This window comes from Arvicola amphibius, chromosome 15 (assembly GCF_903992535.2).
Source record: "Arvicola amphibius chromosome 15, mArvAmp1.2, whole genome shotgun sequence".
NCBI classification, from domain to species: Eukaryota; Metazoa; Chordata; class Mammalia; order Rodentia; family Cricetidae; genus Arvicola; species Arvicola amphibius.
Window position 1 is genome coordinate 23,798,509 of NC_052061.1, and position 13,363 is coordinate 23,811,871.

A 13,363-nucleotide genomic window follows, 5' to 3' on the forward strand; every position below is an offset into this window, starting at 1 on the left:
GCGGAACAAAACAGATTTTAGTCCAATGAAAGCAGTAAGTGACACGGTACAGACTCACTTCATTATGATGTTTAATGAAGAAGACAAAGAGGGCTCATCCAAACACACTTACACATGATGTACTAACTTGTCAAAGTCCCCTTTTACATATGCAAAGATGTTAGTCTTTTGTCCTGTTGATATCAAATCTTTCTGTGGTCATCACTAACGCATTTCTGAGGAGATCGGTTCAACTATTTAAAGGAATGCTGCACTGAAAACTTGTTTCACTTCTCAGGATTTATAAAATTGTCTCATTTTCCTTTCTCTTATGGATCTAGCCACCAACTTGCCAACAGTCCGGATGTTAGCTCTCTTCAGTATTGGATGTCCACCCACTATAATACAAAAAGATATGATTACATTAATAAATTTTCAATCAACTAATACAATGGAAATACATTATTGTTTTTAAAATCCTAGTATATTATAGGAAAAAACTTTGGTTGTGCTAAAGCAGGCCAAAAAGTTGAACTGGTCACATTTCCCTCATTTCTACTGTATCACCTTTTATATCTCACCAAGTGACTTGGCCAAAGTCATTGTTGGGCCAAAAAGTTGAAAGAGGGGGCTGGAGAGATGAGCCATGGGTTAAGAGTGCTGCTGCTCTTCCAGAAAACCTGAGGTCATTTCCCAGAGCCCAAGTCAGGTGACTCACAATGGCTGGTAACTCCAGCTCCTGGGGACCCACTGCCCTCTTCTGTCCTCTCTATGGGCCCTCGCACACGTGGTGTACACTCACACATACACACATAAAGATACATAAAAGTAAATTTTAAAAAAATGAGTTCAAAGAAATGTCGGGAAAGGGAACTGATTTTCGTTGATATATAGAATACTTAAAATGAATTAGATGTAATATTTGCTCAATCACAAGAACAAAAATGTTAAAACTGATAGTATAATATTAATTCAGGTACTTAATCACTGTAAGTCATTACTGTATACAGTGCCTGTATTTGGTCCATGTTTATCTATAAGGTAACAAGATGAAAGTCATATATTTACTAAAGCCATCATTCTACGTAGCAATAATCCACAAATAGACTTACATAGCCTTGTTATTCAGGTACTATATTTATTGTTAAACAAAAACAAAAACAACCACCAGAAACCCATTAGTTTTGAGTACATTCTGTGAACAACCTGACATATGCCACGTTCGTGTACAACTACACCGACATTAGACAAAGTTATACGTATTGCACAAACAAAATAAAATTAAGCAATTACAGCAAAGGATCTTAACAGGTGTTACTCCAAAAAAATAACAGCTGGAGTACACATATGTGAAAGTATGATCAGTGGCATTACCATCAGAGATGAATGAATGGGAAGGACAGCTATGAAGCTAATATTCCCCCCTCCCCCCACACACACACCAAAAACAACTAAAATACAGCTAGTACCAAGAAGCTTAAAAAGACTAAAAGAGGAAAACGTTGGTAAGGAACAATTTGACTACTCATGGTGAGACTATGGATTGCTGCAGCCAGTTTACAAAACAGAGCAGTGGTTCCTAAAGATATCAAAAACAAAACAATCTTTGGATGCAGCAATCCCTCTTCTGTGCATAGAACCAGCGAATGGTTGGATTTACTCAGTTATAAAAATATCTACAGCTCCATTTTTCCCTGCAGCACTATTTATAATGGCTAAGAAAGAAGCACAGGTGCCCAACCAGGAGACGGGCAGACAATCCATACAATGGGAATGTTAAATCTTTGACAAAGAGACCCCGATATTTTTCACATCATGCCATAAGAAATAAACCAGAAACTGGAGAACATCGTACTATATGAAATAATCTTTCTTTTATGTGGAATTTTTAAGTTCAAATATATGTAGCTAGAAAGTAAGTCTGGACACAAAGACTGTGGGCATGGAAATGAGGAGGGTGTAGCTCCCTAGTTACAGACAGCAGAAATGAACGATGAAGAACTCCGGGGAGATAATGTACAGCATGAGAGCAGTAATTAATAAAATTGCACTGCATTTGGGATTCCTGCCAAATGAGTCGATTTTAGCTGTTTTGTCAAAAACAAAAAGTAAGCGAAAAATGAGTGTGTCTATTAGGTGGCGGGTATATTAACTGGCTCTGCCGTAGTTACCGCTTTACTGTCTACATGTATCCCACAACATTATGTCTTCCTTCAATGTGCATAATAAACCTTATTCTAGAAATAAACAAGTTAGACCACATTAGGAGAGTTTATAAAGTAATAAATTTTAGTGATTACTCCCACTGTGGCCATAGAAAAACAACTACACTCATTAGGGTCCTAATCTAATACACTTGCATGAGATGAGCATGTATTTTAGACACAAACATAATGTAAAATGATTTCCATTGTGAATTTTTTAACAATATGCAATATCAAACATGCATATCATCATTTGATTATGGGACCTTGTAATATGGGACCTTGTACTTTTTCCTTGATATTTCTGTAAATCAAACAATACCTATGCAATCTATTAAGTAAAAATATATGACTCACACTTAGCAAGTATTCAAAATACAGTTAAGCATTATTGTCTATATTATGATATTATAACATAGGCTTTTGAAAGAAATTTCACTGACATTTTGTTAATGTGCTATCCATAAACATTCAAATCAAATAAAGCACCACCTCCCCGTAACAGATACACACGTAATTATGAATGACATAGTTTTACTCCTCAAAGTAAATATTTTTTACCTTCATTTATGTCATATTACAGAAGAGATTCACAAAACAGTATTTTTGAATAAAAACAGTCAACTTCTGAATAAAATACTAAGTGCATTTAACTCCATTGCTAAGTTGGCAGATAGAAAAGACAATGCAGCCAAGACCAGAGTGAAATAAGTAGCATTAGTAGATGTCTGAGGGATAAGGGCAGTCTTTTTAGCTCAGGTTTTTCTGGTAAGCCCTGAGTATCTGAATTACTGTATGTGAGGGAAACATGGCCAGGAGTATGGGCACATGTCCTATCTGTGAGATCATCCCAGAGGGGTGTCTCAAAAGATCATATCATCTGAAAGGAAAAAGGAAGGGGGGAGAATGGAATGTGAGGACGGAAGCTGAGGACAGTGGAAGAAAGAAAAACTTCAAGACCAGAAGGCAGCAGGGAAAGCTTCTTGTTTCTCAGTTCCCAAGCTGACAGACCCAACCTCCACAGCTGATCCCTGGCTCGATGGCCCAGTCCATGTCACTTGTGTGGCCCTCAGACACCCCAAATTTAAAATCTGTGTGGCTTGAAGAAGAAATGGAGAAAGCAATTTCAACCAAGCTCACTGAAGTGTGTCACTGAGGCATAGTTCACGAAATCTCAGATTTGTTACTCAATCTGCAAAGAAGAAAGCCCACTACATGGTAGCACTTATAGTACAGCATGTTTTTAGAAAGTCATATACCTAGCACAATGTAAAATATTAATATCAAAGTAATTAGTATAAGAATTTAGCTTCACATTTCTTTGTATGTATATTTTCAACAAAATACTACTATATGCAAATAAGAATTGATAATTTTAAGTTTCTGATTATAACACATAAAACGTCATTCCCATTGCACACAATTAAGACATAATTGGAAATTAGATATTTTGCTTATGCTTCAACAAGTTAAAGGATTGCAAGTTGTGAAATATTTAAACAGATATATAGTGTTGTAGTTTGTATTATTTTGAGCTATATCTTTAAATAGATAGATAGTATTGCAGCGTGTATTATTTTGAGCCGTATCTTCAGAAATGTGATATTTTGTTTTCTTTCTCTAGGATTGAAAATTACTCTGACATCCTCAACTCTATTTTCACCGTGCATATTCTTCAGCAGTTCATTTTACTACTTTATAAATCTTTATCAAAGTGCTTGAAAAGAAAAAAAAGCAGAGCTTTTGTTACAAATACATGACATGTGTAAGTCATGGGCTAGCTTTTGGGCCTGGTTTTTCAAAGTTTAAGGTATTGTATATTATCTGGGGTCAATATGGTTCTTGGTTTGTTTCCTAGACCTAAGACAAAATAAAAATCTCCAACCATGTTTTCACATGATTTAGCTAAAACAAATGAAAGTATTACCTAATGTAGCAATTTCATCTTCCCCATTAGAAGATGATCAGAGGCAATAAATAACAAAATCAGTTTCTAGGATATAAAGACCTATTTAATTAATGACGTTAGATTTTTTTTTAAGAAGCAAATGTCTAGACTTTCACTTAGTTGTACGTGGCATCAGAGTTCAGAAAGGGGGTGCTATAGGCAGTGATGGAGCCGATTTTCAGGGGACATAGAAGCAATATGCCAAAAACTCTCTAAGGGAGGAAAAAATGTGCTCAGCCAGAGCACAGGGAGATCTGGGCCACTGCTTTACAAGCTGGGAAAGGCTCTAGTGGGAAAATGGAAAGAGGGAAAAGTTCATTTTCCTACATGATGTTGCGGAAGACAAGCACGCCAGAGAGCTGGATGGAGTGACAGTGGTCCGACAGGAGGGCAGCGACGTCCTTCGCTGGCTTGACTTTGTTTCATCTAACCCTGGCAGGTGACAGTGGCAACAGAAGCAGCAAAACACGCTCACCAGGCTCCCTGTGCTTCAGCAAGACACCCAGGAGACAGGGTCAGAGGGTGAGAACAGAGAACTCGGATTCAACACTGCAGTCTAGTGATACAGCATTAGCCTGTGTGAAATGAGATGTCTGTGGAATCTATAAGAATTCCTGAGGTTACTGGGACTGCCTTCAAGCAGACCAGCATATGTATTTTCATTTACAGATATGTGTGCACATGAACCTGTGTATTATTGTGAAATATTAAAAGTTTGTCTCCCAGGTCTTACTGCCTCCAGTTCCTGACTCTGCTACTTCTTTGGAATGACAGTGATGTCCTAAAGGACGACGGAAGAGAAATTACCTTATTTCTGATGCTTACCAATTTTTTTTCTTTTTTTTCCCCAGTTTATTTATTTTTTATTAAAAATTGCCATCTCCTCCCCTCCTCCTCCCCCTTCCCTCCCCTCCCCTCGACCCATACCCCCACTCCCTCCCTCTCCAGGCCAAAGAGCCATCAGGGTTCTCTGCACTATGTTGAGTCCAAGGTCCTCCCAACTCCCTCCAGGTCCAGGAAGGTGAGCAACCAAATTGGTAAGAGCCTTGTCAGTTTGGATGCTTACCAATTTTAACAAAGACAAATTAGATCAGCTAAGCCCTATTTTAATCATTAGATTTTAAATTTGCGGGCCGGGCGATGGTGGCGCACGCCTTTAATCCCAGCACTCGGGAGGCAGGCAGAGGCAGGCGGATCTCTGTGAGTTCGAGACCAGCCTGGTCTACAAGAGCTAGTTCCAGGACAGGCTCTAAAGCCACAGAGAAACCCTGTCTCGAAAAACCAAAAAAAAAAAAAAAAAAAAAAAAAAAAAAAAAAAAAAAAAAGATTTTAAATTTGCAAACCTGAAAATCATATAGCTACTTAATAAACCTTAATTCATCTTTTGAAAGGAATAATTCTGCGACATCGGTACATGCATTTCCTCTAAGCAGTAAAATCCAGGAACAAAGACAAGTGCATTTCAAGAAGGAAGTTTTAAAGACAAAGAAAAATAACTTATAGAACTAGTTTTCCACTTGGAAGGGCCTAGCTTCATTCAGAATGAGTGGCATTTGGGGATCTAAGAAGTGAGAGTCTGGACAACTTAGCACATGGGGCCATATGGTGAGGAAGCGAGTGTGATGACATGGGAACTCTGTCCAACGTAAAGGAAGCAAGAATTAAAGAGCAGACTAGGAAGGAACAAAAGACACTCTGCTGAGCGCTGAGCAAGGGCCAGACTCCCTCTCCCCTTGTTCCTTGGCCTGGGGAAAGAAAAAGTGAAAATTGAATGATAGGAAGTGTGTGCATGTCATTAGGATGATCTAGGACTGGGGAAGTTTGGTTGTAAACTTCTTAGAAAAGCCAGACTGTGGGCAGTGCCCAGCTGGGCTTCTGCAGTCTCACAGAACAAACTGATCCCTGCACGATAAGAGGAAACCTAATGTGACTGTGAAATCTCAGGAGGAAGCCTGGGAATTCTGAAAGAACTAGCTGGCTAGAATTAACTTGATTTAGAAAAAAAGTGAAAGCAGAGATAACAGCACTTGAATCTGGGAACTTGGCAGACATTGCAACTGTAGGTTACTGAATGGCAACAAGACCTGGGTAACACAGATTACAGAACAGAGCAGGGCACCTTCCAGGAAAGCCAGAACCCATATCCACCCTCAGCAGATAAGGAGGCAGACATATGATGAAGGATTGTTAGCAGAGTCAGTAACAGGAGTGGTATACAAGCACAGAAGCTGATGAGAAGCTGAGATAAAGTGGGAAGACCAATCGCTAACAAGAAAACATGCTGTACATCAGAAGACCTCTGCACAATAAGATTTGAAAATTCCGTCCAAAGTGAAACAATTCAATAGAAGGCATGGACCTGCTTCGTGATTTCAAAGCATAAACTGCAGAAAAAGGAGGCTCATCTTTTTCTATTGATTTTTATTGAGCTTTATATTTTTTTTTTGCCCCTCCCTGAAGGAGGCCCATCTTTAGAGATTTGGTAAATTCTATACAACTGTGAAACCCAAGTTAGTGCCATCACACATAAATCACACTGAAAGAAGTTTCTAGTACAGCATTGCTTAATCCCAGGGTCTACTTTTTCCAATCTCTAATAGTTCATGCTTTGAAATAGCATGAAAACCCAATTGGCTGAGAAAACACATAACACCAAAAGAAGTAAACCAAAGCAATCAAATGGATGGACTCATACGTCTTATAAAATGGCTTGATAAGTAGATCATAAAATAAATATATTATTTAACACTCATTTTTCTGTATGTTTAAATACCTTTTCACTAAAATATTAAAAAGAAAATATGCAAGGTGCTCAAAAGCTCTTGAAATACTTCTATATTTTGTCCATCACAAAATAGAACTTGAATAAGTGTACATATGACAATGAGAACAATTACTGTAAAATGAGAATAATTACTGTAAAATTCTGCACGAGGCACTATGGTAGGTGCTGATGTCAGTGTTATCTACATATCTGTGCAGCAGTGTGAGTCCTTACCACAGTCAGTGGCGGGCTTCATTGGGCTGTCGGCAAAGCTTCATCCATACGTGGGTTTCATGGAAACTGCAGCACTGCTTAAGTTACACCGTATGACATTCTTTGCCCTGTGTTGTGTTTACATCATATCTCCAAGTCATCAGTAATTCACTCCGTTCTCTCACTGCACTGCTTTCTTTAACCAATGCCTTTCAGTAAGTGACCGCTCAGTAAATAGATCGCTTCTCTTCCTTCCCTCTACCCTCTATCATGTGCTTATTCACTCCCCTCAAATTTATGGCCTCTTTTTATGATTATTATTATGCATAAGTACATAAACACAACTCACTGGTGTCTGATTAGTGATACTTGTATGTATGTGACTTCAGGGTTATCCACTTAGCTTTGGATAAATTGACTAATTTACACTTTTTCAGAAGTAAGTTGCCTGTATGTCTTTGTCTAGAGATGAGGCAGTGGGAAATTTTCCCCTTCTGCATTAGCATTTCTATCGGTGTCAAGTCTTGTTTAGACAGCAATATTCTTTTCTAAAGACTTATTTATTTATTATGTATACAGTGTTCTGCATGCATTATGCCTGCAGGCCAGAAGAGGGTGCCAGATCTCATTACAGATGGTTGTGAGCCACCATGTGGTTGCTGGGAATTGAACTCAGAAACTCTAGAATAGCTAGTGCTCTTAATCACTGAGATATCTCTTCAGTTCTAGACAGCTAAATTTTTATGACGGAGGTGCCTTTACAATTTACATGAAAAATAACAATTGATAAAGTATCATGTATATTCATTTTCTGTAATGTGATATTTGCTTTTTTATACCCACGTTTACAAGTCTGAACCAGGCACTTGGAGGCTGAGGCAGGAAGCTCACTGTCAATTTGGGGCTGAACTAAAGTACACAGTAAGGTTTAGGCTAGAGTGAAGTCCTGTATCAACCCTCCTCCCTTTGACATTAGCCCACATCAATTCCATAAACTAGAATACTCATGCTGATTAGCTTGGAGGCAGGACTATGCTTTCTGTTTTCCTACAATTTTATATGTTCACAAATGAACTGTCTTTAAAATAAAAATGATATTCTATTTTTAACTTAAAATAGAAATAAAAGTAATGACATAGAATGAGTAGTTTCCATTCTCCAAGAAGAATTCTTGGAACTTCCTGAAGCAAACCAGTACTTTAAATCCCTTTGTTACACATAAATATTCTGTAATAATGAGGACCATACTTCCCTCCTATACATTAGTATTTATCTTGCCCCTACCTGGTGGTCCAGCAAGCTACAATGCTGAAATGATCATGACTACTTTTCATGTCATAGACATCCATGATTAAGATATGTGTACAAATTTAACATTAAAAGTTTTTGCTGACTGGCTTTCTAAAGCTGTGTGATCTGTGGGGTCTTACAGCCACCTAGATAGAACTTTACTCACATCATGGCAATGGCAGTTGCAACTTTATTTCCACTTATTTTAGCTTTGCTGTTCTGGAACTCTTATCTCACTGTGTCTCCCCTCTGCCTGGAGCTGGGAACACCTCAGCATGAATGTGAAAGCACCTGGGCTTTTATTATTTGAGTGTTTTCTCTACATCTTTGACCTATTTTGTGATTACACTATCTATTTTCTATGCTTCCTCATTTGTTGCATTTAACTCCTACCTTTAAAGATGAAATTCTCCTTCAATTCAATCTTAGTGATTCAAGTTATGATTCCATAAAAATTTTATAAAGCCTGTCATATATTATTTACTATTTGTTCTGATTCTATCTCCACTCCTGTGGTATACAGCTCTCTAAAATAAGGTTTATATTACTATTTTTCTATTTATTTATAAAGACTAGTTGGATTTTATCAATAGCTCACCACAGTAATTTGTCATATCATAAGTATTCATTAGATATGTTGATACAATAAACTATGCAACAGAATGGCATGGTCTTAGTATATATCCTTTAACAGACACCTGACTCTAGGTTTTAACTTTTCCCCAAACATTTGATGTTTTTCACTATTAAGGCAAGGAATTTTCAAGCAAATCCCTGTTGGTAAAATTTTTTCTTTGAGTTTTACAGGTCAAATTATAAGAAATCAACTCTTCATTGAGAACTTTTGGGCGTGGTTTATACAAGAACCCATTTCTTTCAGCTAGATTTCACTCTCGTCCATGGCTGAGTGGGAGGCTTGGGATCAAGGACAAGAGAGGTGAGGGTACAAGAGTGGCTTCAAAGTTTCCGAATTCAAATGATTTTTCAAACTGTTTCTTCTTTTAAGGCTTAAAGAAGATGAGAAAGAAATATAAACCAAAAAAAATTGAAGGCTTCAGAATCAGTGTAAAAGATAAATTTTTTTCTAAGCTCAGGCAAGCTGTAATATCCCAAACAAATACATGAATTTATATAAGGGAGGTAATAGCAAACACATTTGTTTATATTTTAGAGCCTTTAAATCTACTGAATTACCTCAACCCCTATGATTCACTTCAACAAATTTGCCATATATTCTGTTCAAGGAAATAGTTTTTCAAGCTGGGTATAGTGGTGAACCCTGCTAATCCAGCACATGAACGGGGGGGGGGCAGTAATGGAAGGTAGCCTTTCAAAAACAAAATGTTTCTTTCTGGTTTTGATTCAATAATTATTACTGAATATATTTAAGGGATACAATTTAATGTTTTGATGTATCTAAACATTGTCTTACAATCAAATCAAAGAATGACTATAGTGACAACAGAACTTGCTTTTTCTTGTATAAATATATTTTCACCAACCTCAATTTCCTCATCCCTTTCTCATCCACTGGTAGCTAATATTCCAATCTGAAGTTCTATGAGCTCTAACCTTTAAAAGTCCACATACAAATGCGATCACACTGTATTTGTTTTTCTGTGCTTTTTATTTAAGGCCCTCTTGGTTATGATCCATGTCATCACACATGAAAGAGTGTCACCATTTTTAGGAGCTTAATAATATTATCTATTATGCAATATATAACACTTATCTATTCATGCACCAATGAGCACTAAAATTGATTTTTACATGCAGACAGTTGAAATGTAATCTACTCTTCCTAGTTTTCATGACACAGGTCCGTGTAAATCTGAGGAGTACAAACTTCCCTGTTGTTAACCCTTTTTAGATTAGATAAATTAGGACAGCATATCTATTGGGTGTGTCCAAGAGGAGTACAAACACCCAGCTCTGTCTTCCTGTCACATACGTGTCACAATGCCACACATTCTTATGTGGATATTGGATATGAGATTCAGTTTGGCAGAGTACATCAAATTTGTTTCTTCCAAACTTTGGAGTTAATCAATCAATCAAAACACATTTAGTAGAATGTAACTCAATCTCTTTAAAAGAAGATCATCATTGTCAAAAAAATCTGGAAAGGTATATTCATAGGAAAAATACTGCACTCACAGTTGTAACGTACTCCTAGATACTATTCCATTGTCAAATGCAAGCCAACGTTGGGCCAGTTCCTACCACTAAAAAGTTTTGACACTTGTCTAATGCCAGAGAAAGCAACTAAAAGTAACATTAGCTCTGCCTGTGACCCTTTGATGTGTTGGGGAAAATATAATAAAGACTAAGGCCAATAAAGAACACCAAGGCTAGCTCAGAGCATCTTTGGTCTAGACAGAGAATCTTCATATCCTTACCAAGGACTACTTCATGAGGGACCTTTCAGTGTGAGTTCAAGCAGGTTATTTGGTTATTTAGACAGTATTTATTTAGATCTATTCAGTTTAATAAATTTGTTATATACTTCAGTTCTGTACATGTTTGATTCTTTGTCTGGTATACCTCATCTTTAGCAGAACATTTTGAATAAAACTGCAGATTATTATTTCAAAGTTAAGAGCACACATTACTCAAAGAACCACCAACTTCAGTGTTGTTGATGCTTCTTGTATTGTTTAGTTTTGGTTATCCTTGACACAGTCTAGAATCTCCTTAGAAGGGTGTCTCAGTGGGGAATTGTCTTGATTAGTTTGGCCTTTGAGCATGCCTGTAAGGATTTTCTTAATAGGGTTGGCTAATTTTGGTGTAAAGATCTATCCTGAATGTGGGCTGCACCATTTCATGGCCCAAATCAGGAGACTGAATGAAAAGGAGACGGAAGATTATGTGGCACATATATAAAAATTCACTCCTCCCTGCCTTCATTCCTTACATGACTATGGATACAGTGGGCCAGCTGTCTCCAGGTCCTACCCCGGTGACTTCCTTACACAGATAGATGGAATCTGGATCTAGGAGCTATAAAAACCCTTTCTCCCCTAAGTTGCTTCTTGTCAGAATATTTTATATAGAGGGCCAGAAACAAAACTAAGATACTCTTTTTTATAAAACCATTCTTTATGAGAAAAAAAAAGGAAAAATGTAATCTTGTCTCAAGAATAAAGGAATTTCAATCCAGAATCCATCGAATTAAATAAAAAAAAAGATTAGTGGCCATAATTCTTAGAATGTCCCTGGTTATACATTGGAGGTCCATGTAATGTTTTCAGTGTAGTATAAGCTAATGATGACTAATACTAAGTTTCACTCAGTTCTGAAGTAATTATAGAGAATTCAAACTTATACACACATGCTAAAAGTTATTTTTTAAAGTCATCTTTAGCAATTTTGCTGATATTCAATATTTTACACTTATATGAAGCTCTCTTTGAAAACATTCTCCATTTATTTCTTAGTCCCCAGTGCTTTGCAATATGAAGTCCATGAAGCTTGTCATTTCCCTCTACTACAACCACATATGCCATCTGTTAAAAAACTTTCTCATCTAAATGCCAAAAACATCTCCCAGTGTCACAGTCTTTTCCTATTCTTTGATACTGTTGAAAAATGTAAACACCTGAAGCTTTTTCTCCTTGACACCTTTGTCACACAAGTTTTTGGAAAGAGATTTTTCATCTTTCATGACTAAATTTTAGGTGCATATCAATTTACTCCCATAAAAATCCCCAACTTTCTAACTACTCCCTGATGGTATTCCTGTATAGATAAGGGAACAAAGGACCACCGGGTAACAAAACCTGTAACTGCCAATCAAACTATTATTGAATATTACTTATATTTTCAGATAAATATGACTTGATTATTTGGAACTTCAGTTATATTTTATCTATCTATTGAATTTGTATATTGTTTTATAACCTAAATTATACTATTTATCATCATTTTTTCCCTGTAGTTTTAAATGTAAATATAATGGAAGTGGTAGAAGAAAACCCAAGTCAGCATTACTCTAGAATTTAAGTTAGTGGTACAGCATTGTACATTTGTTGTTAGCTCGAACCCATAGTGCCCTATTTCACACATTCCTCCACTTCTTAAATTGCATACCTCAGTTTCTGCATAGGTAAAGTTGGGAAAATAGATTTCAAACTAGAGTTGTAAGGATTGAACATAGCATCCTTGTGAAAACATGAACAGAGTGAACTTACACAAACCTAAAGCCCAAACACTCACTGTGGCCTCTTGCTACAACAAGGAGATCCTGGAGGCCCAAATCAGTGACCTCCATAGGAGCAGGTACGAGGAAGAAATTGCTGAGAGACCAGGCCCAAGCCAGAGACCTCTGTAGGACTGGGTCCTAGCCAGGTACCTCCGAGGGGAGCAGGCCCAATCCAGGGACATCTGTGGGTACAGGCATGAGCCAGTGACATCAGTGGGAGCAGGCATAGCCAGAGATCTCTGCTAGAGCAGGCCTGAACAAGGAACTTTCCCCAGGACTATGTACTAGAAAGCCACGGCCAAGGGAGAAGAACCGAGCCAGAGACCTCCATGCCAGACCCAAGCCAGAACCTCCAAGGGAGTAGGCTCGAGAAAGGGACATTCTCAGAAAAAAAAAACCTGACCCAGTGACCTCCTCTGGAGGACCCAGCCAGTGAACCCTAGAGTAAAAAGAAGCAAAGTCACCCAGGAGGACTAGACAGCAGAAAATAATCAAATTTAGAGCTGAAATAAAAAAATAGAAACAAGGAAACAATACAAAGAATCAATGTAGCCAGGCGGTGGTGGCGCACACCTTTAATCCCAGCACTCGGGAGGCAGAGGCAGGCAGATCTCTGAATTCAAGGCCAGCCTGGTCTACAAGAGCTAGTTCCAGGACAGGCTCTAGAAACTACAGGGAAACCCTGTCTCGAAAAACAAACAAACAAACAAACAAAAAAAAGAATCAATGAGACAAAGACTTGGGTCTTTGAGAAAATCAACAAA

The 13,363-nt window shown here is 37.6% G+C and overlaps 1 protein-coding gene across 1 annotated transcript in view; it reads right to left on the reverse strand.

Annotated features, from left to right (window-relative positions):
* Nucleotides 1–273: 273 nt before the first annotated feature.
* Iqcm (IQ motif containing M) overlaps nt 274–13,363 on the reverse strand; it is a 398,452-nt gene continuing 385,362 nt past the window's right edge. The window contains exon 12 of the mRNA XM_042054197.1: nt 274–377. Within this exon, the coding sequence (XP_041910131.1) occupies nt 274–377 (104 nt within the window). The remainder of the gene's footprint in view (nt 378–13,363) is intronic.